Source organism: Hydra vulgaris, chromosome 06 (genome assembly GCF_038396675.1).
Source record: "Hydra vulgaris chromosome 06, alternate assembly HydraT2T_AEP".
NCBI classification, from domain to species: domain Eukaryota; kingdom Metazoa; phylum Cnidaria; class Hydrozoa; order Anthoathecata; family Hydridae; genus Hydra; species Hydra vulgaris.
Window position 1 is genome coordinate 46,855,001 of NC_088925.1, and position 27,991 is coordinate 46,882,991.

Consider the following 27,991-nt stretch of genomic DNA (forward strand, 5'->3'; position numbering starts at 1 on the left):
AAATTATACGTATGTATATATGTATATGTATTTGTATATGTAAATATATAATTGTAGCATTAAAGACAGAGCAAAGCGATTTACAAATTGCACAATTTCTTAAAGTCACCCAATCTTTTGTTCTTAAAGTTCGCAAGGAGTTAGAAGAAAATGATTGTAATCAAGCTGCTAAACGTAAAAAGCATGAGCAACGGTCAGACACGATTAGAACACCTGAATTTATTTATTAAGTTCAGAATATTGTGACGAGAGCCCCCAAAAGTCAATGAGGTCCATCGCAAAAGACCTGGGTGTTTCAGAAGCCACAATTCGAAGGACTGTTCATGAAAATCTTCGCTACAAGTCTTATGTGATGAGGAGAGATCAGTTTATGTCCGAGACCACCAAAGCAAATCGTTTCATAAGGTCCAAGAGGCTGTTAAACAAACTGAAATATCCTGCTGAGCAAGACATGCTTTGGTTTTTTTCAGATGAGAAAAAATTTGATCAAGATCAAAAAGTAAACAAAAGAAATGACAAATGGCTGTGCGATGACCCTTGAAAAGTTCCAACAGTCATGCATACAAAATTTTCTACAACTGTTATGGTTTTGGGGGTTGTTAGCAACAAAGGACATGTGATGCCACCACACTTCTTTCTGCAAGGACTAAGAGTCACTTCTGCTGTTTACAATGAAGTCTTCGGCACTGTTGTTAAGCCTCGGATCGATAGAGTAAGAAATGGAAGGCCCTACATATTTCAACAAGACTCTGCACCAGCACATAAAGCTCAAAACACTCAGGAATGGTTGGCGGACCATTTTTATGATCAGATCACTCCAAACTTGTGGCTTCCAAACTCTCCAGACCTGAATCCATTGGATTATTATGTGTGGGGCGTTGTTGAGAGAGATGTTAATAAACATCCCCAAACACCAAAGATTCTTTGAAAGAATCCATTGTCTGAGTAATGGACAACATAGATGAGGGCCATCTCAAGCATGCTTGCAGTCGGTTTAAGTTTCGAATCGAAGCTGTTATTGAAGCAGAGGGGGATTTCATTGAATGAAATTATTAAACAATAGTTTATCTTATATTTATTTATATAATTGATTTTGATTTAAAATATTTTCTGTTTGACTTTTTATCATTTATAAAAAATTAAAAACATGTTCTCAAATAGCTGATGCACCCTGTATGTATATATATATATATATATATATATATATATATATATATATATATATACATATATATATATATATATATATATATATATATATATATATATATATATACATACATACATACATACATATAGTAAACGATCCGGGCTATGGCCGGGGCTAGGTTTGATAACACATAGCCACGACCGGGGCCAGGTTTATGACCAGGGCTGCATAAATATTGATAGATTCTATAAAAATGTTATTTTTAATTAAAATTTATGATATGAGTTATAATAAAAAACAATACTTTTATAGAATCTATTAATATTAATGCAGCCCTGGTCATTAACCCGGCCGGGGCTGCATTAAAATTGATAGATCCTATAAAAGTATTGTTTTTAATTATAACTCATATCATAAATTTTGATTAAAAATAACATTTTTATAGGATCTATCAATATTTATGCAGCCCTGGTCATAAACCTGGCCCTGGTTGCGGCTATGTGTTATCAAATTTAGTCCCGGCCATAGCCCCGGTCCTTTACTACATACATACATATATATATATATCAACTATGATTGCCTTTCATAAGATTCCCCAACTTTGATATTTATAATAAATTTATTATTTTCATGATTAAACCACTCCATGAGTTCTCTGAATGTGTTCAAATCACATTTTTCTCCTTTTAGTATGAATTGAAGGAAGTATAGATTATATTTGTATTTTGTTTACATACTTTTTAAAATATTTGAAAATGATATTCGATTTGTTCCTTCATTGCATGATTTATTGGATTTATTAATGAATTCTTATCAAGTAATATTACTTTTTAAATTTCATAATTTTGTGAAATAAATTGAGATTTTTTAACAAAAACAGTGTTTCAAAAAAAAACTTTTACGAGCTTTCCTCCTCTTACTGCAGTCATTTATACTTTAAAAATTTAAGGACAAAGCTGTTGCTTTAGGAATACTGCTACTTGTATAAGGAATTAGTATTAGTGATATGAGTAGCAGTATTTCATGAAGCATTTCACGTGAATGTGTTAAGAATACGAGACCCAAGTTGAAAAAAATTTTCAAAGTAAAAATAAAACGATTTTAATAAATGCTCACCAAAAACATTGATTGAATTCTCGGTATATTCATTTATATCCCATGTTTTAACTAGAGTATTAAGCTTTTGTACTCTTGGCTTTGCATGGTTTAGAATTAAAAAAAAATTAACTTTAGTGAATTATAAGTGGAGCTTGGAGGAGTATGGTTGAGCTTCTTTGCATTGTCACAATTGTAATTTTGAAAAACATTTTAATAAAAACGTAAACCAAAGTGATTCCCAAAATCAAATAACGTAAAAATGTTTTCAGATATGGAGTAACAATAGCAGCCCTCATAAACTACCCAGATTAAAATACCACCATGAAAAATGTTATATCTTTTTTTCATCTCAAAATTGGACAAACTAGAAATATCGGCTAGAAAGAGATTTATGGCAAAGGGAATATTTCAGAAAAAATGTTACTTTTGCCAAAAGTCTGGCACTAAATACAGGCCAAGGCTATCTTAGTTTACACTGTTCATCATCAGGTTACACCTTTGCTTTAAATTCAAATAACACCTGATAATCAGGCATCCATAAAAAAAAAACTTTTCTTAACATTCTGGATTTGATGCATAAAATTCAAGCATTTTAAGCTCTTATTTATTATTGTTTATATTATAAACCTTTTTAGTTTTTATATTTAATGTTTGTTTATTTTATATACATGATTGATTTTTCAATCTCTTTGTTATCAATAGAACTCAACTTAAGCCCAAGACTCATCTTTGGGTAGTGCAGGTCAAAATGGAGTTGTTTTTATACTATTGGAAATTTCTCTCTTTAAACTTGAAATCATGAACCTTGTTAAACAGGTTGAGAACGGTAATTTAAGAAATGTAGGATGGATTTCAAACTCAAACCTTATTACACAGCAGTCAATCTGTGAAAGACATAGATACGCGAATGAATTTTGAGATGAAACCAGTTAAAATAATATTGAAATGGAACCAGTTAAAATACTTAAAATTTTAAAACTGTTTTAGATTCAAGTTTTTTAAATATAAATAGAAAATCTGGTGCAGTGTTTAGAGTTCTGGCTCAGAACCAAATGGTTCAAGATTTGATATTGTCTTTAGTCCAATAAAATGACATGGGTAAGGAAGGAGGCCTAAACTTCTAAGTTAAATCCTATTCCGCGGGTGCTCTGCGATAAAACCATAAGGACTTCTGGGAGTACCTTATTAACTACAAAAATTAAAAAGTTTATAACCTGAAAGATTTTCCCTAACTTTTACTGTAAAAAATACCTCATTCTGAGAAAGCATCGCCTTTTTTTTTTGATGCCTGTTCTATAAAAATTTGCTTTTTTTATAAAAAATACATTCTTTTCTTAAGTAAGCACCTTTTTTTGATGGCAATTAGTTCTTTTTTGATGGTTTTAGTTACAATGTAACTTTTTTTATGTTAATTAATATAAAATATAAATAGAAACCAAAGTAAAAAATTAAAAAACTAAATTTTATAAAAAATATTGAAAATCGTAAATTTTAGAAATAAATATAAAATAACTTTTCACAAAATAAAACAAATAGAAATATTCACAAAATTTATTTGCAAAATCTTAAAAGTAATTATTTATACAAACTAAATGTACTATGCATGTTTATCTACGTGTATAAATGTGTGTATATAAAATATAATTGAAAAAACATAAAATATGATATATGGGCCAAAGATATGCTGTATTATGGGCCAAAAATAATATGATGCAAAAAAGGCATTTTTTTTTTGGATTAAATAATATAACAAATTAAGCTTAACATTGTATTTATATTTCCTTCAACTAGGTAATACATAGAAAAAACAACTAATTTGCATAATAGGAATGCTCTCCACAGTTTTTTAGTATTAAGGGCAAAAAAAATGACCTTTGCACCTATTAAAGGGACTCAATAAGCAATTCAATCATAAAACTTTTTTTTAATATATCAAGGTTGGAAACCTTATGGGAAACAATGATAGAGCATTTCCTAAATATCACACACAAAAACTCGTATATGTTTTATCTATTATTTTTAAAAATAATAAAATTGGCAATCACCATATTACTCTCATTTAATTCTAACCTATTTTAAAATACAAAGAATGGTATTCATTAGTAATGTTAAATTTTAGTTAGGAGAGAGTTGGGCACCATGAAACATTGTAATTGTGGAGGCATCTTTAGAGTTGTGACAACCACTTTCATATAGTGAAACAGTTACTAATAGAGCTATGTTTTGAAACAGATTTCTAATTTTACTTTAACTAGTCTCACAAGTTCAACCTGTTATATTTTTGTAATTTAGAAATTTTATGTTGTTGGTATAAATTTATACAACAAATTAAACCAATTGCTTAAAAAAAAACGTATTGAAAAAATTGTTATGGAGCAAACAGCAAAAGTGTGTCATGGTACCCCACTCTTCCCTACTAGATAAATAAACTTTAATTCCTCAAAAATTATAAGTTTCTGCAGTATACTTTTTAAAATAGTATTTTAAATATTAGTGAAAATTTCTAAAAAGTTACCGGATCGCCATATGTACCATTGAGTCACAGCAATTGCTTAAATGCAGTCCATGTATGATAATGCATGGAAGTTGCAAATTTATCAAATTCATGTAGTTATTTTTAAGAAAAATAGGTTGCTTGTGAGTATTTCAAGTGAAATATATTTATTATACATATATATATATATATATATATATATATATATATATTTATATATATATATATATATGTATATATATATCTATATATATCTATATATATCTATATATATATATATATATATATATATATATATATATATATATATATATATATATATATATATATATATATATATATATATATATATAATACATATATATATATATATATATATATATATATATATATATATATATATATATATATATTTATATATATATATATATATATATATATATATATATGTATATATATATCTATATATATCTATATATATATATATATATATATATATATATATATATATATATATATATATATATATATATATATATATATAGTATATATATATATATATATCTATATATATCTATATATATATATGTACATATATATGTTTAAATATACATATATATATATACATATATATATATATATACATATATATATATATATACATATATATATATATATACATGTATATATATATATATATATATATATATATATATATATATATATATATATATATATATATATATATATATATATATATATATATATATATATATACACACATATATATATATACACATACATGCAGTGGAGTGCAAAAGTTTAGCAATTTTATTGTATTTTATATTAAATAAAATGAGTAATAGTCAACTATTCCATATGTAACTTTATTTAACTTTATTTAACCATATGTAACTTTATTTAACATATGTAACTTTATTTAACCATATGTAACTTTATTTAACTTTATTTAACCATATGTAACTTTATTTAGCTTTATTTAACCATATGTAACTTTATTTTATGGTTGATTAACTATATACACTTGAAACACAAGAAATATGTATCAATAAAGATGACAACTGTGAATATTTTAATAGGTAACCATTTAATTTGAAGAATTTAGAGACCCTCTTTGGCACTGAATTGCACAAATTTTGTTACAATTTTGGAGTTATCTCTTGCAACCAGACATGTTTTATTGCATCTTTAAGTGCAACAATTGTTGTTGCTCTTGCAAGGGCAACTCTGGTTTTCACTACATGCCAAAGATTTACACTAGGAGTTAAAACTGTGGAATTCGGATGACATACAAATGTTTCAATATTAATGCTCAGCAACCGAACCATAACACGTTTGGCAGAATGGCAGGGTGTACTCCGATTTTTAAAAGGTTTGACAGCTGGTAAATCAAGATTTTTATTCAATGTATGACTTGAAGACCTGGAAAAATTGTGCAGTTTAGGAACACTTTGTCGCAATGCCTGTGATGACTTAAATGGGTTCGGTTTTATTGCTCTTCCCATTCTCTTTTGTGTATGGTGGAGTGCACGTTTAGCAGTTTTCTCGACTTTGGTTCCAGCTTAATGTTACTAATTGATTTTTTCTTTTTCGAAAAAAGTCAAGATATAGTTAATTGGAGTACTTCCAACAGGGACGCAATATATTTATTAGATAGGTGAATCTGCTTTAGCTCAATGATTAACCTTCACTTACCTGAGGATTACTGTTTTTATCAGTTCTTTTAAATCATATCAAATAATAAAATCATATAAAATTGTTATTTTAGCATTGGTTATTTTATAATGGTTTTCAACATTTATATCAACATTGTTATATAGGTTATTTTATCAAATTTATCACAACTTACAAGTAATACAAAAAATAAAATAAATATTTGAAGTTTAACTTTAATTTTTAAATATTAGCGGTATTTTATTAAAATTGCCTAACTTTTGCACACTACTGTATACTTCAGAAATTAAAATTAAAAAAATTTGAATCTTAAAACATTATGTTAATATTGAAATATGTTCGGTATATAAATTGTAAATAAACCATTATGCTGTGATTATATTGCGATTAAGTCTAACATTAGAGCATAAAAAGCCCAAGGCAGCAAGTAATGATCAGGGCCCAAATTGAACAACTAGTGGAACAACAATTAGAATAATTAAACCCCACTAGTGGATTATTCAAAAATACACCGAAATAATCAAAACAGAAAGTTGTATTTATATTATTAAAGAATAATCGAAAAATGAAATTGTTCTTAATTAAATAAATTTTGAAATTAAACCAATTGTTCTCACAAATAAATTTTGCTTTGGTAAAATTAGCAAGAAGTTTGTTTTATTCTATTAATAGTTAACTCTTAATTGATTTCAAATGATAAATATAATTGTAACTGCTAATGACTCATCAATGATTGCATGTAGATTTTGAAAAGTTGAAAAAATTCTTTCTCCTGAAGCCACTGTGACAGGAACAGTCAGAAGGAACCATAATTGTTTATATAGAAACTTTTTATCAGGATTGTTGTATATAGATGCAGAAATTATCAACACAATGATTTCAATTTGTCAAGTTGTATAATCACAGAGCCTAGTTACACTATTAGTTTTTAAAGATCTTAAAAATTTAAATAAATAGCAAAACAACACACAAAACTTCAGTAATATTATTAGAAATACTAGGCCTACAATATTTTGAAAAAAAATAATGCTTTATTTTTGGATCAGTATTGAACTAAAAATATAATGTTTGTTGGTAACTTTTGTTCCTTGGTTATGTAACTCTAATGCTAGACCTTAAAATTATGCTTTCCTGTTTAATACCTGTTTAATACCTGTTTAGTACCTGCTTACCTTTTTATTTGTGTAACTAAGTTTAGTAATAAATTATAATTAATAATAAATCGTAATATAAACACACCTCAGCAAAAATATTCATTGGCAATAAAAATGTTATGCATATATATTTGATCGACAGGAGCAATGAAATTAACAACCTCAAATTTGTTCTTAGCTAGAAGTAAGAAAAATATGTTAACAATTAGTTAAAATTAGTTAAAAAAACAATTAGTTATAAGAAAGATAAAAAGTTAGTTTAAAACCCACAGATAATATTCAAACAAATTTAATATATGCAAAATTTGTATATTTTATATTTGAAAAATTTTTAAATAAAAAATATTTTTAGGGGTGTCACAAGACCCTTAAACATCAAACAGGTTTCTAATATTATCAAAAAAAAAGTTTTTCAAAAGTATGTTATGCTGGGTCTCAAATGAAGCGTAATTATATAAAAATTTCAAAAATATAAAGTTTTATAAAAATTTTATAAAAAAACATTGATAAAAACAATTATAAAATCTTATAAAAAAACATTGATAAAAACAATTATAATTGAAAAATTTTGTTAAATATCCAATTTTTCGTTTTTAGTTAAAAAATGTCATTTTCTGTTCATTAAAATCTAAAATAATAATTTATTATAAAATGATTCATATTTTTGAACTTTTTTTGATAATATTAGGGACCTGTTTGATGTTTAAGAATCTTGTGGCACCTCTAAAAATATTTTTTATTCAAAAAGTTTTCAAACCCAGTATTATTTTATTATATAAAACACATTTAGGGGGTGTCAGCAGACATTTTCAAAAAAAGTTGTTTTTAGCACCGCCCTGTTATACATAGAAAATTTACTATAAACTAGTTTGATTATTATATACATAGAAAATTTACTAGAAACTAGTTTGATTATTATATACATAGAAAATTTACTAGAAACTAATATTATGATCTTTATTGTAATGTTAATTGTAATATTATGATCTTTATTGTAATATTTATTGTAATATTTGTTGTAATATTTATTGTAATATTTATTGTAATATTTATTGTAATATTTATTGTAATATTTATTGTAATATTTATTGTAATATTATGATATTTATTGTAAAGAAAAAGGAACTTACGATTATTTTTACTTGATAAATTATTAAGCATTGTGTTATTTGGAATAACATTTTCTTCAATAGTATTGAATGATGCATTATTTGTATTTTTATTGTTTGTTTCTTCATTATATGGCAAAACATTTATTATATTTAATGGCTTTGAGTTCACTGAACTATTAACTTGTATTGGTGAAGAAACTTTAGATTCAACATCAGTTTCATTAGTTTCATTAGATTCAACATTTTTTTCATCTGTTACATATAAATTTGTATCAACTGTTGGGTTAGTTTGTATAAATGATAGATTTTGATGTGTCAATTCATTGCTTTGGCTATCTATTTTGTTAGACTTGGCAGCTGATTCATTAATGGCTTTAAACCATCTATGTCGTTGCTCATTAGACTGGACCTAAACATAAAAACAATTTTATAATAAAATAATAATAATTTAGTTGTGGAGGAAAAACTAATGGTTAGGTGGAGAATTATATACAATTTACACAATGTTGTACATGATATTTTTTTTATTGTTGCAATGTATCAGATTCCTGAATATACTTCATATAGTAATTTATTATACCATAACAAAAAATAATTAAAAAAAAAATATTTGGGCTGAAAATTTTTATCGTTTTGTGATAACTTAGTTTATGGTATATATATATATATATATATATATATATATATATATATATATATATATATATATATATATATATATATATATGTACACAAGCCTTCCCAGGATAAGTGTGTGGTTTTTCATCTTGTATGCCCATGCGCAAGTATTTTATTTTTGACAACTTGGTCACAGCCATTAACAAGTTTTTTTATATTAGGCGTTGTAGAAAAAAGTTTCAAAAATAAAGGCGAAACTAACTAAATAGGAAATTAAAATAATATTTATTCTATTTAAATAAATAGAAAAAAATTAAAAATTTAATAATTTGTGTACTGTTTTTTTTCTTGTTTGTTTAGAGTGGTTGCTATTGGATAAGACAAAGCAAAAAAAAAAAAAAAAAAAAAATAGTTTTAAGTCAACATTAAAAATTATGTTTAAAGAGTAGAGCAAAAACATAAATTGCTATCTGTTTGTAAAATATGTTTGAATAATTTTAATGTAAAAAGTAAAAATTGTCCTTATATGAAAACAACTTATGTAATGCATGCATATACTTTTATGTATAACTTTTTTTATTATATTTATTTGTGTCTCAAGTATATGCACGATAAGCTTATTTGGATAAGGCATTTACATCATACACGGAATGTCTGTGGTTCAAATCCCACCTCTTCACACATATAGCAACATGTCTTTCACACATATAGCAACATGTCTAGGCATAGATTTAACTAGTTGGATGTATAATTCACCGGGAAATTCTTTCCAAAGCTTTTCTAATGCCCGCTGCAATTGCACAACACTGGCTATGCTCTCTTTGAACAATCTCTTGTCTATCCAAGCTTAAATGTTCTCAATGGGATTGAGATCTGGAGAACGAGCTGGCCAAGGCACGACAGCAATGTTTTTCCAATCAAGCCACTCTTTAACCAAGATTGCAGTGTGAGCCTAGAGCCATCGTGCTGAAAAATCCATTGTTGTCGTCTTATGGCTATCGGCAAAAGTTTACTTTCGAGAGTCTCTTTGTAGTTGTACTGGTTAATTCTGCCATTATAAATTTTGTACGATCCTGTTCCTTTATGGGAGAAGCATCCCCATATTCCAACTGATCCACCTCTGCCAAGGATACACTTGGTACACAAAAACACTCTTTGAACTTTTCACCAGCTAGACTATTGATGATTAATCTTGACTTGCAATTTACCACCTCAAAATTGGATTTGTCGCTAGAAATAACTTTGGCCCAGTCCTCTACAGACCAGTGAAGTCTTTCTCTACACCACTTTAATCTTTTTAGGCAATCTGAGACACACAAAAGTAGTTTTCGAGCAGCAACATAGCAATCTAAGTCTTTCTAATTTAGGCATCTTGGTACAGTCCATCTACTAACACTAACGTTACCAGGCGTATTTGTGAACCCTTCAGCAAGTTCGCAGTAAGAAACTTTAGGATTTTTGAGATATTTAATCGTATTAATTTGTTGGTACGCTCACAAAGTACGCTCGTAGTTGGTACACTCGGATGGGGGAGACAAGGTCTGCAAATGACGTTTATGAGATAGGGGCAAGAGGTCAATTATAAAAGTAAGGAGACACTAAACTAAAAGAAATTTTATTTTTTTAATTTAGTGTCTCATTACTTTTATAATTAGGCAGTTGAAAATTGCCTTATGCGTATTGTATAAACTCAAGTAAATGAGTTTGTGTTTTGTAAGTTAGCTTTTTATATGCTATTATATACATATATATATATATATATATATATATATATATATATATATATATATATATATATATATATATATATATATATATATATATATATATATTTACTGTATTTGAAAATTGTATAATTTAACAATTGTATAATTTAACAATTGTGCATAGAAATTCAAAGTAGGCCTCAATTTAATAAATCTACTGTTGTTTTATGTATTTTGTTAAAAAGTAAAAAAACCTGTTTTACTTTTCTTTAAATTTAGTGAATGATCATTGGCAATTGATATTATTAGAGGAGATCAAACAAGGCAACAATTATTAGGTCAATAGCAGCGTGTCATTATAGAAACAAGTTTTGATGTTTTTGGGCTGCCTGTTTCATCAATGGAACAGTTAAAAAAAAATTAAAACAGATTGTCTTGACAATGAAATGCAAAGAAAGATTGTAAGATAATGTATTTGCTGTAATATTTTGGTTCACTAAATATTTTGGTTTAAATTACTTTAAATTTAATACATAGTAAATAATATTTTTTTGTTAAAGATTTTACATTTATATTTAAAGAGCTTTTATTTTTAATTTTCTTAGACTATTTTTTTGGGTCAGTGTGGTGGAACAAATGTTTCTGAATCAACAAAAAATATAATGAAGAGGTTGATGACAAACAACATTGCAGTTGCTTGTAATTGGAAAGAAAAAGCACTTTTTAGTACACTTTTTTTGTGTTAAACTAAGGGTTGGAAACTTTAGGCTTGTGAGCTGCATGCTGTATTTTAATCTAAACTATGGATAAAAAAGGCTCTTTAACCTGTCCAAGTTTAATTTTTAAATGTTATTGAATATCATAAAATAATTGTGGTAAGGTTTTTTTTTTTTTTAATTATTTAAAGAAAAATGGCTCTCTACTTAAAATAGGTTACCATCCCCTGTGTTAAATGATCATTATTTAATCTTACTGTAGATTTACTCTTACTAAAATTTTAATTCTTTTTTAGATTACGAGATTAGGAGATGTTTGAAAAACTAAGCTAAATGAATATGAAATGAAAGTAAACCAGTTTATCACCACCTAACAAATATTTGATTTTATATAGATGCTGTTCGACATAATCTGTCAACATGCTGTGGTATGGATGCTGACATTGCGTGTGCCATTAAAGCATGGCTTTGCTTTGCAAAAGATCATGATCAAGGGAAGAGAAGAGAGGTTGCGTTGTAAAATGTAAAATGTATTATAATTCCAAAAATAAATAACGTTTTACTAGAAACCCAAATATTCATTAGAATTTCATTAACTTAAAATATTCAGTACCATATAAAAAATATGTAACATTCGCCATTGCACCACTTAACTGCCAACTATTATGACAACAACCAGCAACTCATATGCCAGCATGACTCCAAGCATAGCACTTCGTTGGGCTTATGTAATTCTTACAATTCAATACCAAAAATGTGCCAACATAGCGCCAACCTGTAAAACCTGTTATGATACCAACATTGGTTTGATGAGTATTAAATCATCCCAGTCAACACACTATATTAAGCCAACATTAAAAAAACATTGGCTGTCTTATGCTAACATTATTCCAACATTGACCCTACATAGTATTCTTGCTGAGACATGCAACGCAACCATTTTTTTACAAACTAGTTAAAATGACAATTGCATTGTTTGCTTAATGAGGAGCCATTTTAGCGCCTACAACATTTTACCAACATTGCACCAATGTAGACCAACTATGTAAAATATCATTAAAATGCATTTCTAACTGTACCAGCTAAAGCAATTTGTTGGAAAAATGTCTACCGAATGTTTAAAGCGTTGTTTTGATGTTGGGCCAGCATGTTTTCAACAGAGTGCTAGCTTGGTAGCACTTGGTTCGACTAATGTTGCGCCTACAACATAACAGTAAGAAGTGGGCCAATATATTGCCAAAAACATTGAGTATAAGCAATACCAACTTAACCTCAATTAACACCTGATCATATGCCAACACAACACCAACCTTAACATTTTGTTAGGCCATCATCACCTTTACAACTTTACACCAACTGTGCACTAATGTAAGGTCAACATAGTATAAAACAATTTATGCCTATGTGACACAAACTGTAGCAGTTTGTTCAGCCAACATTGAGCCAACAATTTAAAACCAAGAGTAGGCCAATGCTTTGAACACTTTTAAAGTAAAAATAAAGACTTAGTTAAGAAAATAATTGGGAAGGTAGGGGAAATTTTGGCAAATTTTAACTCATAACAATTCTGTTATTAAAAAAAAATTTAAAATACTTACTTTAAAAAGAAAAGTTTCCTTTGAAGTGTTCAAATAAAATAAAAAACCATGTTTTTTCATTTTCCCGGCGACACATTTTGTCATTAATCCAAGGTTGATACAACCAATAAACTAAATATTAATAATTACAAGTCAAAGGAATGCAATGCAGCCTTTCAATTTTACACAACTTATAAAAATAAAAACATAAATTAATGTTTAAATGCATAACAATTATTTATATTATAACTTATAATAACACAAAAGCAGATAAGATGTATCTTGTCAATTAAACAAAAATTCATGAATTCATGGGATTTAAATAATGGGAAAATGTTTAATGTAGATTTTAAAAAATGTCAGCATTGATAAAATTCTTTCACCAAAAGCCATAGTGATAGAAACAGTGAGAATATTTATAAATGTTCAAAATAAATATTTTTTATTAGGATTATCAATATTCTTGTTTTCCTTCATTCGAAACAATTTTTTAAATTGCTTCAACTTCTACAAACAATACATGTAATAAATTATATTTGAAAAAACTTTACATTAATTTTTAAAAGTTATCATAAGCAATTTTTATATTATTAAAATAAACCTTAAGGCGTTAGTTATATTATTGAGTAAAAAAAAAAAAAGGGCATTATTGTTCAGCAAAGAAAGAAAGACCAGAAAAACGAAATCATCTCATAATCATTATGCCCTTTAAATATATAAAATCAATTAAATAAAGATTCTCTTTTTGTTGAATTATTAATAATATATGGTACACATTTTGTGGAATGTTACAATTCGAATACCCAATTTAAATTTCTAAATTGGTAATTCAAATTATTAATTGGTTTAAAAAATTAAATAAATTAAAATATTCAATTATTAATTAATTGGTTTATAAAATAATAATTTAAAGAAGTCTATTTTTTATATTATTTATTTTTTTGACTTTTAAATTTATTTCATTTTTACTTACTTATTTCACATATTTACATAGAACTTATTATGCACCTAAAATTATCTTTTTATAAATTTAACTTTCAAATTTATTTCTAACTTAATAAATGATAAATCAGTAGATAGTATTTAAAAAACATATTTTAAACTTTTCTGAATACTTAGGTATGTGACATAAAATATTAAATATTTTAAAATAATTTCTTAAAAAAAAAATTTACAAAATTTTAATGGTGGAAAAATTATCAAAATTAAACAATTCTACTCACAGTTCTGAGGTTTTTAGTAACAAGATTTTAGTATGGATATGTTGAAGAAACTGTAGTCTAAATTTAGTTTGCTTTTTTTACTTAAATTGTTATAACTGTCTATTCCTATCTAAATACTATTAAATTAGTATTAAAAGTAGGCAAAGTGGGCTGGAGGGAGCATTGAACCACAATCATCTTACCACCTAAAAATGCATATTTTCTATAAGACTTTTTTAAATTAAATTTGTAGTTTTTTTTTATACTAAAAGTTGTTGCTATTTTATTCCAAAACACCAGCAAATATCAAAGATGTTTCTTAGAGTTTGTGGATGTATGTGGTGGTGATGGTTTAACCCACCCTGGAATCAAAACTATTTAAAACCTTTGTTAAAAAAATGAAAATAGTATGAAAAATAAAAAATTATATTTTACTTTATTTTATTTCAACATATATTAGAGTGAGGAGTGAGGAATTATATTTTACTTTATTTTATTTCAACATATATTACAAAGGAGAACACAGTAAAAATTTTTATTTTTAATGCTTCGGCACTGTATTCTCTAATATAAAAGCCGGACATCTGGTAAACCTATGCATATATCACATTGAGGGTGTATATGTCAATGTATAAACCTAATAAGCTACTAAAACAAAACTTGAATATTATTCTGGAATCCTCTGGTTCCCTGGCATAACTAGGGGACCATAGTGGGAGCTGGACCACCATAAATGCATGTTTCTTTACCCTAATATCAAAAATGTTTCAATTGTATAAATATTACTTTGCATGATCTGGGCTCTAAATAATGCATATAGTTAATAAAACTAATATCCTCAACTAAAGTAAATGGATGATTGTCTTAAGGCCATCATCCCAATTTTACAATTAATACTTTGAGACTTTGAGTAATTAATGCTCCATATCATTTGTGACTTAAAAGATCATCTATTTATCATTTTTACATCTACATGTTTACGTGAACAATGTTTGACAGAATATTATTTTGAAACAAATGTTCCTAGAAAAATCAGTTTGACAGTACATAGAAGGAAAATCGATAAAAAAATAATCTTTAGTAAATTTTTGTATATTTTTAGATTGTCAAAAGCTGTCAAAGTGAGTTTTTAACTCACTCGCTGTTAACACAGCTACAGTTTTAAATACTACTACTACCACTACTTTTAAAATAAGAAAAATTAGTATAAAAATATATATTAATAGAAGACAAGACAAATCTTTTAATAGAAGACAAATCTTTTATACATTGTCTTAAGTTAAGGAGAACAAAATAATAAATACTGAAAAATATATATTCCAATAAAAATTGCAATTAATTTGCGATTTAAAAAAATTATGATTAATTACTTAAAACATTTTTCAAATTAATGAATTATTAAAATCATATTTAGCGGGATGACTGAGTAAGCGCAGATTTCATGTGTGAATGAAGTAAGTGCAAACTGGCATAAATGCGAACTTGCTCAAGTGCAAACTGGCATTAGTGCGTAGCAGTTGCAAAAACTGGCACAAGTGCATACTGGCATAAGTGATCCAAAAGAATTTACAAACAATGGTAAAAGTGCAAATTGGCATAAGTGTGAACTGGCACAACTGCAAAGCATTTGCAAAAACTGGCATAAGTGCGTCAAAGAATTTCCAAATGTTGGCATAACTGCGAATTAGCACAAGTACTGACATAAATGCAAAGCAATTGCAAAAACTGACATAAGTGCAAATCGACATATATGTGAATTAGCATAAGTGCAAAATGCTAATTTGCGCTTAAATTATTATTTGCAATTTTATTCAATGTATTTATGTCAATTTGTACTTATGCCAGTAACTGCTTCGCACTTCAGGGTGTACTCTCATGGTTGTCCAGTGTCACGGGACGATTGGTTTTCTCCAAGGGCGACTGAAAAAATGCCTGTCAATAGCCCGGCAGGACGACTAGACAGTTTGTTACTTACAAATGTGTGTTTATTAATAAAACTATATTTTAATCTATATAGATTTTATTCCTTGCGATTATTTAAAAAACTTTAAAAAGCATTTAAATTAGTATACACTTCGCTTAACAATGAGTACACTACAGTGCGTTATATAATTTTACCGAACTTAATTAAAAGAAGCGGACAAGCAAATAGCTCGAAGTGCGACTGTACTGTTTTTTTAAACATTGTTGTTGCATTTTGAAGCACTTTTCTTCCCTATGTATAATGAGTTTTGAAAATATATTCTCTTTCATTACCAAATGCTATTCTATCATTTTTTAAACCTTATAGTCACATTTTAAATCATGTGAATGTGCAGTTGAATCATTAATAACACTGAGTCTCTTTTAATTTTCATTAGTAAAATAAATTTTTTTTCAACTTTGTAAAACAAAATTAACAAAATAAAAAACATTAATAAGATGCACATGAAAAATCATTATTAGAACGCAATTAATGATGCAAGTGGAAATTCTTTTTTTCTAAAAGAAAAAAGTCTTTGTATAATGAAAAGTGTTGAAAACATTAACAACATACAACTAAATTAAATTTGATTGAAGATCGAGAGAAAACAATATAACATTTTTTTATATATAAAATGTTTCTTTGTAGTTTTGGCTTTCAACATTTTTGCTTCACCTTTGTTATCTTAAGATTGACAAAAACAATCAATACAATACAGATATTGACTACAACAAAAATGACAATACATCTTTAATTTAATTAGTAAATTAATTTACTTTTTAATAAATCTTTTCTTATTAGACATATTTTAGTAGTCAAATGTTTAAACTTTTTTTCTTCAGTATTTTGACCCAAGGTAAAATACTAAAAAAAAACTTTTATACCGGACTATTGATTATCATTGCAGGCAACTCAAATGAAAAATAAAAACTTACCCCAGTTCGTACTTTTTTCAGCTTTTGCAAATGCTCTGCATTTAAGCCAGTTAACACATATGTCAATTCGTACTTATGCCAACGTTTGCAAATTCTTTTGGCGCACTTATGCCAATTCGCAGTTATGCCAGCTTTTGCAACTGCTTCGCACTTCTGTCAGTTAGCACTTATAAAAAATGCACTTATTCAGCCTTCGGATATTAACATGTAAATAATAGCTCAAAGTATTTTTTTTCTCTTTTCAACTTAATAAAAAAAATATATCACAAAGTGTTGCATTAGGTGACCTTCCTTTAGCAGCGCTGAACATACCCATAAATTGTTCATTATATTGTGAACTTGTGCTTTTGCAGTCTCTTCCTAAAGTGTTCAATACTAACATAAAATATTTCTTATAAAGTAAATCAAAACATTTTTGACTACTTCCAGGCCTTGTTTTAAATAAAAAATGTTTAATGGATTAGCCTAATGTGAATTTGAATTTGATGTCATAAAATTCTCTTTATCTTTTTATTTTTTACAGACATTAACTTTTTTTAAATTACTGCAATAATATTAATTATAATATAATTTTTATTATTAGTCTTAGGAAATTTTTATATATTTTTTATCGTTGCGTACAAAATAGCGCTTGATCCGAAACTGATATAAAAATAATTTTAGCACTATCTTGTTGGAAATTTAATTTTAATGCTAATTGTATAACTTTTATGCAGCTAGAACAAAAAGTTAAATCAAAAATCAAAAAAGTAAAAAAAAACTCTTTTTTTTGATAAAACTGCACGCTCAATTAATTACTTAGTTTAGTTTTTCGCAAGTGACTAAGCGCCTATCTTTATCTAATTAACTAAGCGTTAATTCCGGTTTAATTATGAATAAAATATAATTTTATTTGTTAATATAATAAACTCTTACTCATTAAAAACCAAATATTGTATTATTTCTCAATATAATCATCATTCACTCAATTCAATTTAACTCGCTCACTTTAACATGTCATTTAAAAAAACAAAAGCATACTAGGAAGACGATATACTAGCCACATTAACTGATATGAAAGAAAGTAAAACATCACTGAGAAAAGCTGCATTCAAGCATGGCGTTCCAGTCTCAACGCTCAAAGATCGCAAAAATAACAACAATAAAGGCTTCCATGGCTCAGGTACAACAATGGTAGTCTCGGATGAAACAGAAAGATTGATAATGCGTTCCAATTACTTGGTGACTGGGGTTATGGTTTAACCCGAAATGAAATCTTAGAATTTGTATGTGACTACCTTAAACGCGAAGATCAATTGCATTTATTAAAAAATGGCAAGCCTGGTAAAGACTGGTTTTGTGCCTTAATGAAAAGATGGTCAAAAAAAGTTTCAACAAGAAAAGCGGATAACTTAGCATCTAAAAGAGCCGCTTCTTGTACGCCAGAAATAATTTGCTGTAACGCAATTGCTGCAACGCTGATGGGCATTTTGGACCACCATTTGTGATATACAAAGCCAAAGAAACTTTCGTCACAAAGCGTAGACTCTCTATGCCAAGTACTCAAATGCCTGAGCATAACAACGCTGAGCAAACTCAAACAATAATGAAGAACAAGTACCAGCAGCCAAACGATTAATAGTTACAAAATGTAAAAAGTGTAGAGTACAGTTACACACAGAAATGTTGCAATGCGAAAATTCGATGTATCCGGAACGGTTGTGCAAAGAAACATGTTTACCAAAGAAATATGTAGTTGGAACTAAATTTTTTTGTTGCAAAAAATGTAATAACTTTAATATAGTTTCCTAAATATAAGTTGTATTAAAAAAAATAATAAAAAAAATGTTAAAATTTAAAAATTTCAATGTTTTCTCAAGTGTGCGGTTTTATCAGAATGTTATAATAAAATGTTTATAATAAAAATATCTATAAATGAAATAAAATGTTAAATTTTTTTTAATGATTATTTCTTAAATATTCATTTTAAAATATTTGCAACTAAAAAAGAATTTTAATTTAAAAAAAGTTAGAGAGTAACAAATAAAAAAATTACGTTAATTTATCTACTTTATTTATTAAAATTTAATTATTTTATTAGTGATTAGAAATTATATTGATGTATATATCATTTATTTATATTAATACCTTATATATATATATATATATATATATATATATATATATATATATATATATATATATATATATATATTAATACCGATTAATACCTTCGCATTAAAAAATGGTCGTTAACTATAAACAATTTCGATTTCCGTTTGTTAAAATAATTAAAATAATTAAAGAGATTAAGTTTTTGTAATATTTAATTTTACTTGAGTTTTTTTCATTGGTAAATAGCGCTTACATCTCACATAAATATCATTCAAACTTTTTGATATAATTGTCATTCAAAAGCTAATGTGGTTTTTTTTAAAGTTAATTACATCTCTAATCTTACCGCTTATAGAATAATTTAAAAGTTAAAAAATGATGAAAAGTTGCTTAATGGAAATTGCTCTAGGCGTGCATAATGGAAATTGCTCTAATGCGTGCATAAATTACCGGCAGCTTAACGCTTTAAAACAAGGCCTGCACTTCTAAACATCTTCAATGAAGCATAAATTTATTACTTACCATAAAATGATTAAAGACCTCACTGCAAAATCAATGGAACTCAACTTTTGGTCAATCTTTAGATTTGAACTAAACATTATTAATTATAACAGCTGATGTAAAAATAATTTAGTTTAGAGTCCTTATGCCGTATAACTAAGGATTTGACTGAATGATACTTAATCCATACCTTCAAAGTTAATCTGTTTTTTCATTCTACCGACAATTTTTAAAAATGAAGTAACATCATTTTTGAACTTTTGTGGTGGTTATTGCAGACTGATAATATTTCCCCTCGTTTAAACTTTTTAGATGCTGCTGAGTTCGAGTCCTAATTTGAAGTTTAGTTTCGCCTACGTATCTCGTTGAGCATTTGCAATCAATCAAATAAGTTCCTGGTTGACTATTATGTGGCAGTTTAGTTTTGTTTTTGACGATAGTAAAGTTCTTAAATTTGGACTTGATTTGAAGACTACTCTATAGCCAGCTTTCCGAAATATTTTCCTTAGTTTCGGGTATATTGATGGTATCCACGGTAACGATACAGTAGGGAGGTTAAGAGAGTCTATTTAAATTTTATTGATTTTTAGGGACCATTTATTTCTAATTAAGTTTGCAACCCGTTTAAGTTGGCATATGTTGTACCCGTGATAAGTTTTGCTCACAAGAAATAAAGAGGGAAAACGTAAAAACAATTAAAGTTGAAAAATTTGATCGAAAAGTGCGCGAAGCTCTTGAAATACAGAGGTTCCAATGTTCACTTTTACATGCCGGAATTAATTAAGATAAGGGGTAGTTTGTGAAAACTAAATTTTGGACTCCTTTTTTTACATTTTTACGTAAGCAAGAAAGAAGCCATTCAACTGCTGACGTCAGTTAATTTTAAACTGTTTCTACCCTAGTAGCAAGCAACATTGGCGCAATGTTGGCACAATATTGATCTCAATATTGGCTAAATATTGTTAACAATGTTGCACCAATATAAAATGTCCACATTTTAAAATATATAGCCACAATTGATTTACAATATTGGCTATATATAAACTGCAATATTACGTCAACATACAAATATCTTTTTCATAATCATACGGTATAAGAGTAAAGTTTAAAGCAAGTCATTTTAGAACAAATAAAGTAAACGTATATAGATGTTTATATACATATATATACATGTATATACAAGTATATAAACAGGCTCCTACGACAACAAACGCATCGTTAAGAAATATGAAATGCGGCGCAATAATAATTTTATGAATTTTAAGCAGACTATATTTTAGAAAGGCAAAGACAACAATTGTCAAAATATTATATACATTTTTACTTGTGGGTTTATAAAAACTTAAAAAGGCAAAAATTTGACCAAGTAAAACTAAAACAAAAGGTAACGCGGCTAAGGTTGCAATAATTTTTATAATTTTTTAAATTACTGATTTAATACGGTTTAAAACCTAAGGAATTCTATAAAAACATTTCTCAGAGTAATTACTGCAGTTAAAAATCTAATAAAAACCCATAATTAACGATAAAATATCAAGACAATTTATTTACTTAACAAATTTTGTTACGTACGCGTATAACTACAAAGATATGTCAATATTAAAAAGCTAATGAGACAAAATTGGCATATCAATATTTGCCAGTATGAGCATGCCAATACAACCCCAATATTGGCATTCTAATATCAGCATGCATATACTTTCCAATATTGGTATGTAAATATTGGCGCAATACTTTTTACCATTATTGGCGCAATATGTCCGATATTGGCCAAGATAGCCAATATTGCACCATTATTGTACCAATATGTCTTGGTACTAGGGGAACTGATAAACTATAAAATTTTTACCATGCTTCTGGGTTTTAAAAGATGGTACATTTAGTTTTCCATTGTGTATATTTCAAGTTGGGTAAGAATGTAATAGTCTACTTTCTGTGAACAGGTTTGTGATAGGAGATGGTAAGTTTTTATTTAAGAAGTCACAAACAACAAGAAGATTAGCATACTTTACTAGCGCTGGAAATGATGGAATGAAAAGTTTTTTGAAGGACTTTGATGTATCTGATTTAACTGGTTGAAAGTTTATTATTCAAATGGATTGACACTGAGACAAGTTGCTATTAACTTGATAATGCGATAGTTTCCAACTTGACCCTAAACTTGACAACAATATCTAAGATAAGATGAGAATAATGCATTGTAAATATTCTTTAGTGTAACTTTATCGACATAATGACGAATTATCGAAAGCATACCTTTAGTTCGAATTTCTTGCTTAGTTCATTAACATGAAATTTCCATGAAAGATTGCAATCAATTAATACACCAAGATATTTAATAACTCTTGAAGGATATAGCCGTTTATTAATAATTTTGATTTTGATTTCAACATTTTTAAAGAAATATTTTTTTCTCGGAGATGAAAAAAAAAATTAGTTCAGTTTTTTCGGTGTTTAGACATATTAAGTTAGCATTTAACCGGTGAACTATACCTTTTAGATCCAAATTAACATTTTTACATAGAGAATGATACGATTTGTTGATGCGCAAGAGATTTGTATCATCAGCAAACAAATGAACTGAAGAGAAGTGAACAGAGTTGATTAGGTCGTTAACGTAGATTAAAAATAAAAGCGGACCTAGAACAGAACCTTGAGGAACACCACAAAAAACTGATTTATTACTAGAGTTGAAACCATTTATACTTACAAACTGTTTTGACCTGAAAGATAAGATCGAAACCAGTCATTTACAATACCGCGAATTTTATAATGATTTAATTTAGTAAACAAAATACTATGGTCAACGGTATTGAAAGCTTTTTGTAAATCGATAAAAACACCACAAACGAAATGACCAGTATCATGAGCTTTCCTAATTTTTTCCGTTATACTTATTAATGCATGGCAAGTAGAATGTTTGATGGAAAACCAAATTCAAAATCATTTAAACAATTAAATGAGTTTAGAAAAGAATACACTCTAGAATACATAAATTTCTTAAGAAGCCTAATAATGTTAGATAAAAGAGAAACAGTGTGTAATTAGTGCATGAAAATTTAGAGCCATTTTTAAATATTAGAATTACGCGAGATAATTTCAAAATATCAGGAATTGTTACGTTTATAAATGAGGCATTAAATAGTTTAGAAAAAATATTTGAAAATTCATAGTTAAAATCTATAAGAATATTTGTGGGAATGCTTTTTGGACCTTATGATTTTTTTAGATTCAATTTTGATATAAGAGATAGAATTTCTGGAATATTTGTTGGAGCTAATAATATAATGACTTTGGATTTTTAAGATACTTTTGATAGTTAATGTAAGACGAATGAATATTGGATTTGAGTTTATTAGCAACATTTGTAAAAAAAAAGTATTAAATGATTCAGAGATTAGAGTTGGATCAGTTATGTATATTTCATTTTTTTGCAAACAGTTGGGAGATGATTTATTAAAATTTTTCATTAATTAGAATGTTAGTGGCTTTCCAAAGATCGCGAAGATTATTCACATTTTCTGAGAAAAAAATTTTTAAATAGGTTTTGTTACTAAGCTTAATTAATGTAATTATTTATTTTTAAAGATATAAATAATTATCATATATTTATATCTTTTAAAAATACTTTCAAATTTTTTTTTTCTAATAAGATCTTTAGATCATTTTTTGTTGGAAAAGATTGCGCACATAAATAGATTTTATAATTCCTTTTGTAATCCATGGTTTGAATCGACGTTTTAAGTTTTTGATACTTGTTTTTTAGGAGTAGCGATCTAAAATCAATGTTGTTTCAATAATAAGCGTTTGGAAACATGTGTTAGTATCAGATTTAAAATTTTCTTCATTAAAGATTTTAAAACTCCTGCTATATAAATTGTGTCTTCGTGGTATAAATAATTTATTGAAATTGGGACAAATACAAAATTGAGGTAAGTGATCAGAAACAGAAGTTGTCAAATTTCCTGAAATAATTTCATTAGCTATTAAACTAGAGAAAATATTATCAATAATTGTAGCAGAGTAATCAGTAATTCTGGTCAGCAAAGTAATAAAATGGCGAATATTATAAAAAGAAAATAAGTTTAAAAAATCAGACGTCACAAATCATTATTTGATTGCATAAGATCAATATTATAATCACCAAGTAAGAGAATAGATTTATTTTCAGCAGATATTTTTTAAATTAAAACAGACATGATACCATTAAAAATATTATTATTCATGCAAGGGTGCATATAAATGCAACCAACAATAATATTAGACTTTTTAGAAAAAATAACTTCAAAAAATGCGGATTCTAAACAATTAGGTGTGTAAATCATTAAATCATCTCTTCGTGTGTAAATTTGTTTTTTTGATAAATATAAAAATGTACCACCACAAGAGGATTCCGTTGGTGTGTGCTCAATGTTGTAATTATCAATGAGAATTGGATGAATTGAGGATGTTCCTTTTTTTAACCTTGTTTCAGTTATACCAATAATGGAAAAATCAAAACTAATTAATGATAGTATTATGTTTAAATCCTCAAAGTGTTTTTGTAACAATGATATGTTTAGATGAAAAAAGGAGAGAGCGCTAATTTTATTAAAATTAAGTGTACATAATTTACTTATGTTATAATATTTACAAACTATGTTTAATGAAGTAGAAATTTCTTCCTCAGAATCTAAAACACAAGATAAAACATAGTTTAAATATTAATTTGATTAGAGACTTTATTTAAATGAAAAGACGGGAAAAGGTTTGTTGACAGAGGTAAGTCATCAGTTTTAAGAATTTTATCAGAAGAAAGTAGCAATTTAAAATCTTTTACATCTGTGAATGGAAAGACACTTTTAAATACAGTTTACACAATTCCACAACGAGCAACTTAATTGTAGTAAATTGTACTTAGTATCATTAAGCCTGAGTCCAAAATAAACAAATATTGCTTTGAGATGAGTGGCAACTTTGGCTAATTAATTTTTCACACAAATGACAGTTTTAAGCCATAGTAGAACCGCAATATTAAAGAGAATTTAGGAAACAATAAGTAGGAAGTAAATAGCTGTTATTTATAATTGTTAAAATAAAATAATGCGTATAAATAGATTATTAGGAACAAACGATTACAACATTGAAAAACAATTATAATAAATAATAATAATGGTAGTTAAACAATAATGCAACAAACAAACAGTAAACTATTACAAAAACAAAAATATTGAAGAAAGTGATAAAATCAAACTGAATAAGTAAAAAAGCTAATCAAAGTCAAGAGAAATGTAAATTAAAAATATAATAACAATAATAAAAATAAATATTTGATATTATATATCAAAATAAGTAATCTAATAATCAGTGTCGGTTTTAGCACTACCAGCGCCCTGGGCGAGATTTCTACGGCACCCCTAGCTCAATTTAACCCCATTCAAAAAAAAGGCAAAGGGTAGAATAACCAATTAGGTTCGCCCCTTTATATTCGGCGCCCTGGGCCATCGCCCAACCAGGCCCTACCCTTACGCCGACATTGCTAATAATAAATTGTAGTAATATAAAAAGAAATAAAAGTTTAATATTTAAAATATGATAAAAAAATGATAAATACAACAAAAACAAAAATAAAAACTATAAAAATTATCTTTTAATAAACTGATCTTCTCTTCTTATCTTCTTAATAATTTATCAGCTTATCTCTTTTTTTTTTTTTTTGTCAAGTTAAAATTGTTGTTCGAATTTTCTTTTATTTGTTTTTAAAATGTTAATTTTGAGTGTTTATTTGTTAAAAGTTTTTTTATATTAGGTTTTTTTTTTTTTTTTTTTACTGTTCTTTTCTTTTGTTACTTTTGAATCAGTTTTTGATTTTCTTTCTTTTTTCCGTTTTTTTTCAACGGTTAAAAAAACACGACCGCCATCTGCGATGACCTTGCAAAGCCGACAAACTGAACAGTTACAATTATTGAAGAAGTCGGTAGCAAAGTTTAAAAACCAGTATATATTTTACAAAAATGTGAAATACACAAAATTATTCCGAAATCATTACGAATTATCAGTCCTGTAACTACAAAGAGAGCAAACTAAAAATCTCCAGAAAAATCTTAAAGATATTCTTGATGAAATAGACTACAAAAAAGTTGAATAAGTTACTGAAAAAACTCGCGAAATAATGTTTTTGAAATCAAAATAAAGATTATTATAAAAGTTTAAAATTCTTCAAAACGAATTTAAAAATAACCTCAGTAATAAAATCTGTAAGTTAACAACCCATACAAAGAACGCTGTTTTAAACTTATGCGATGTCGATATTCCAAAAAATCAAAACGATCTTCTTAATCTTGGTCAACATTTTGTACCTTCGTGGAAATATATACCTTATATGGATATTATTGCAAAAACAGAGACCTCAGCTTTAAAATTTGAATACGGCAACAAGATTGAAAATGCACAGGATTTGAGAATAAATGTTTTAAAAGAACTTAAAATGGATAAAAAAATAAATCAAAATTTAACAAGAGAACAAAGAAAAGCTCTTATTGAAATTAAGGAAATCAAAATTATCGATATATATATCCGTTTGAAAAGGGTAATGGTTTTGTAAGATTAGAATACAATAAAGCTTTGGGAAACAAATTGGCCCAACAAGAGTTTTAAATGAAGATCCCACATATAGTTATGCTACTAAAATTAAAACTTATATCTCACAACTTAATAAAAAACAGCGAGTTTTAAAAACGGTTAATGATAGTATGTATCCAAGTGATCCCATCCCGCCTCGTATGTATGGTCTAATTAAAGCTAACAAACCTGAAAAATCCTATCCTATGAGAATAGTTATAACAAATATCGGCACTTCTAATTATGGAGTTTCGAACTACTTAGTGAAGAAAATATAACCTGTCTTAAACAAAAACCAAACACGTCTGAAAAATTCATTTTATTTTATTAGTAAAGCAAATTCATGGGAGATTGACAAAAATGAGGTTCAAGTTTCATTTGATGTAATAAACTTGTATCCGTCAATACCACTAAAGGAAGCCACTTCAATTCTTGTAGACCAATTAAATAAAGATGATTTCTACAAATATTTTACTAAGCTTACTATATCTGAAACAAGACAACTCATAAAGCTTTATTTACACTGTTGTTATTTCCTGTAGAACAACGAAGTCCATGAGCTTGAGAATTCTGGTCCTATATGTCTTTCATTCATGGTCGTATTTGCAGAATCATTTTTACAACATCATGAACAAAACGCTTTCAAAATTTCCTCCTCTTGACCTAAAATCCTATATAAGATTTGTCGCCGATAGTCACGCTAGATTTTCCAACACTCAAGAAGCTGAACAATTTCTAATTATCTTAAACAAACAACACCCCGCGATACAATATACGATCGAAACTGAAAGCGAATTAACCATAATAAATAATAATAAAGGAAAATACGAGTGTATAGTTTACAGAAAGGAAGCCATTACTAGTATCCAAATTAAACCTCACTCAAATGATGACCCTAAGATTCTAAAATGCAATATTTAAAGGTTACGTTCACAAGGCTTATTCTATATGCAGTAATTCATATTTACAGGATGAGATTAATTTCCTTATTCAAATGTTTTACGAAAATGGGTACAGCGTATGCTAACTTAAACGGATTGCAAACTTAGTTGAAAACAAACGGTCCCTAAACCTCCCTACTGTATCGTTACCGTGGATATTATCATTACCCCCGAAACTAAGGAAAATATTTCGGAAAACTGGCAATAGAGTAGTCTTCGAATCAAGTCCAAATTTAAGAACATTACTAACGTCAAAAAACAAAACTAAACTGCCACATAATAGTCAACCCGGAACATACTTTTTTGAATGCAAATGCTCAAAGAGATGCGTATTCAAAACTAAACTTCAAATTAGGATTCGAACTCAGCTACATCTAAAAAGTTTAAACGAGGGGAAACATTATTAGTCTGCAAAGCCACCTATATTAAGTTTTG

At 27.3% G+C, this 27,991-nt stretch overlaps 1 protein-coding gene across 8 annotated transcripts in view; it reads right to left on the bottom strand.

Annotated features, from left to right (window-relative positions):
- The window catches only part of LOC136081913 (probable basic-leucine zipper transcription factor G), a 46,133-nt gene that overhangs the window by 2,819 nt on the left and 15,323 nt on the right, over window positions 1-27,991 (bottom strand). For 3 of the 8 annotated variants that reach the window (XM_065800324.1, XM_065800321.1, XM_065800322.1), the window contains 3 exons: window positions 13,342-13,452; window positions 8,722-9,112; window positions 7,677-7,769 (listed from right to left, as the gene is read on the bottom strand). In XM_065800324.1, the coding sequence (XP_065656396.1) occupies window positions 7,678-7,769; window positions 8,722-9,112; window positions 13,342-13,452 (594 nt within the window). In that variant the 3' untranslated portion in view covers window position 7,677. Of the gene's footprint in view, window positions 1-7,676; window positions 7,770-8,721; window positions 9,113-13,341; window positions 13,453-15,892; window positions 15,913-17,420; window positions 17,903-27,991 lie in introns of those variants that run through there. The other 5 variants (XM_065800323.1, XM_065800320.1, XM_065800327.1 and 2 more) reach the window with 4 other exon arrangements.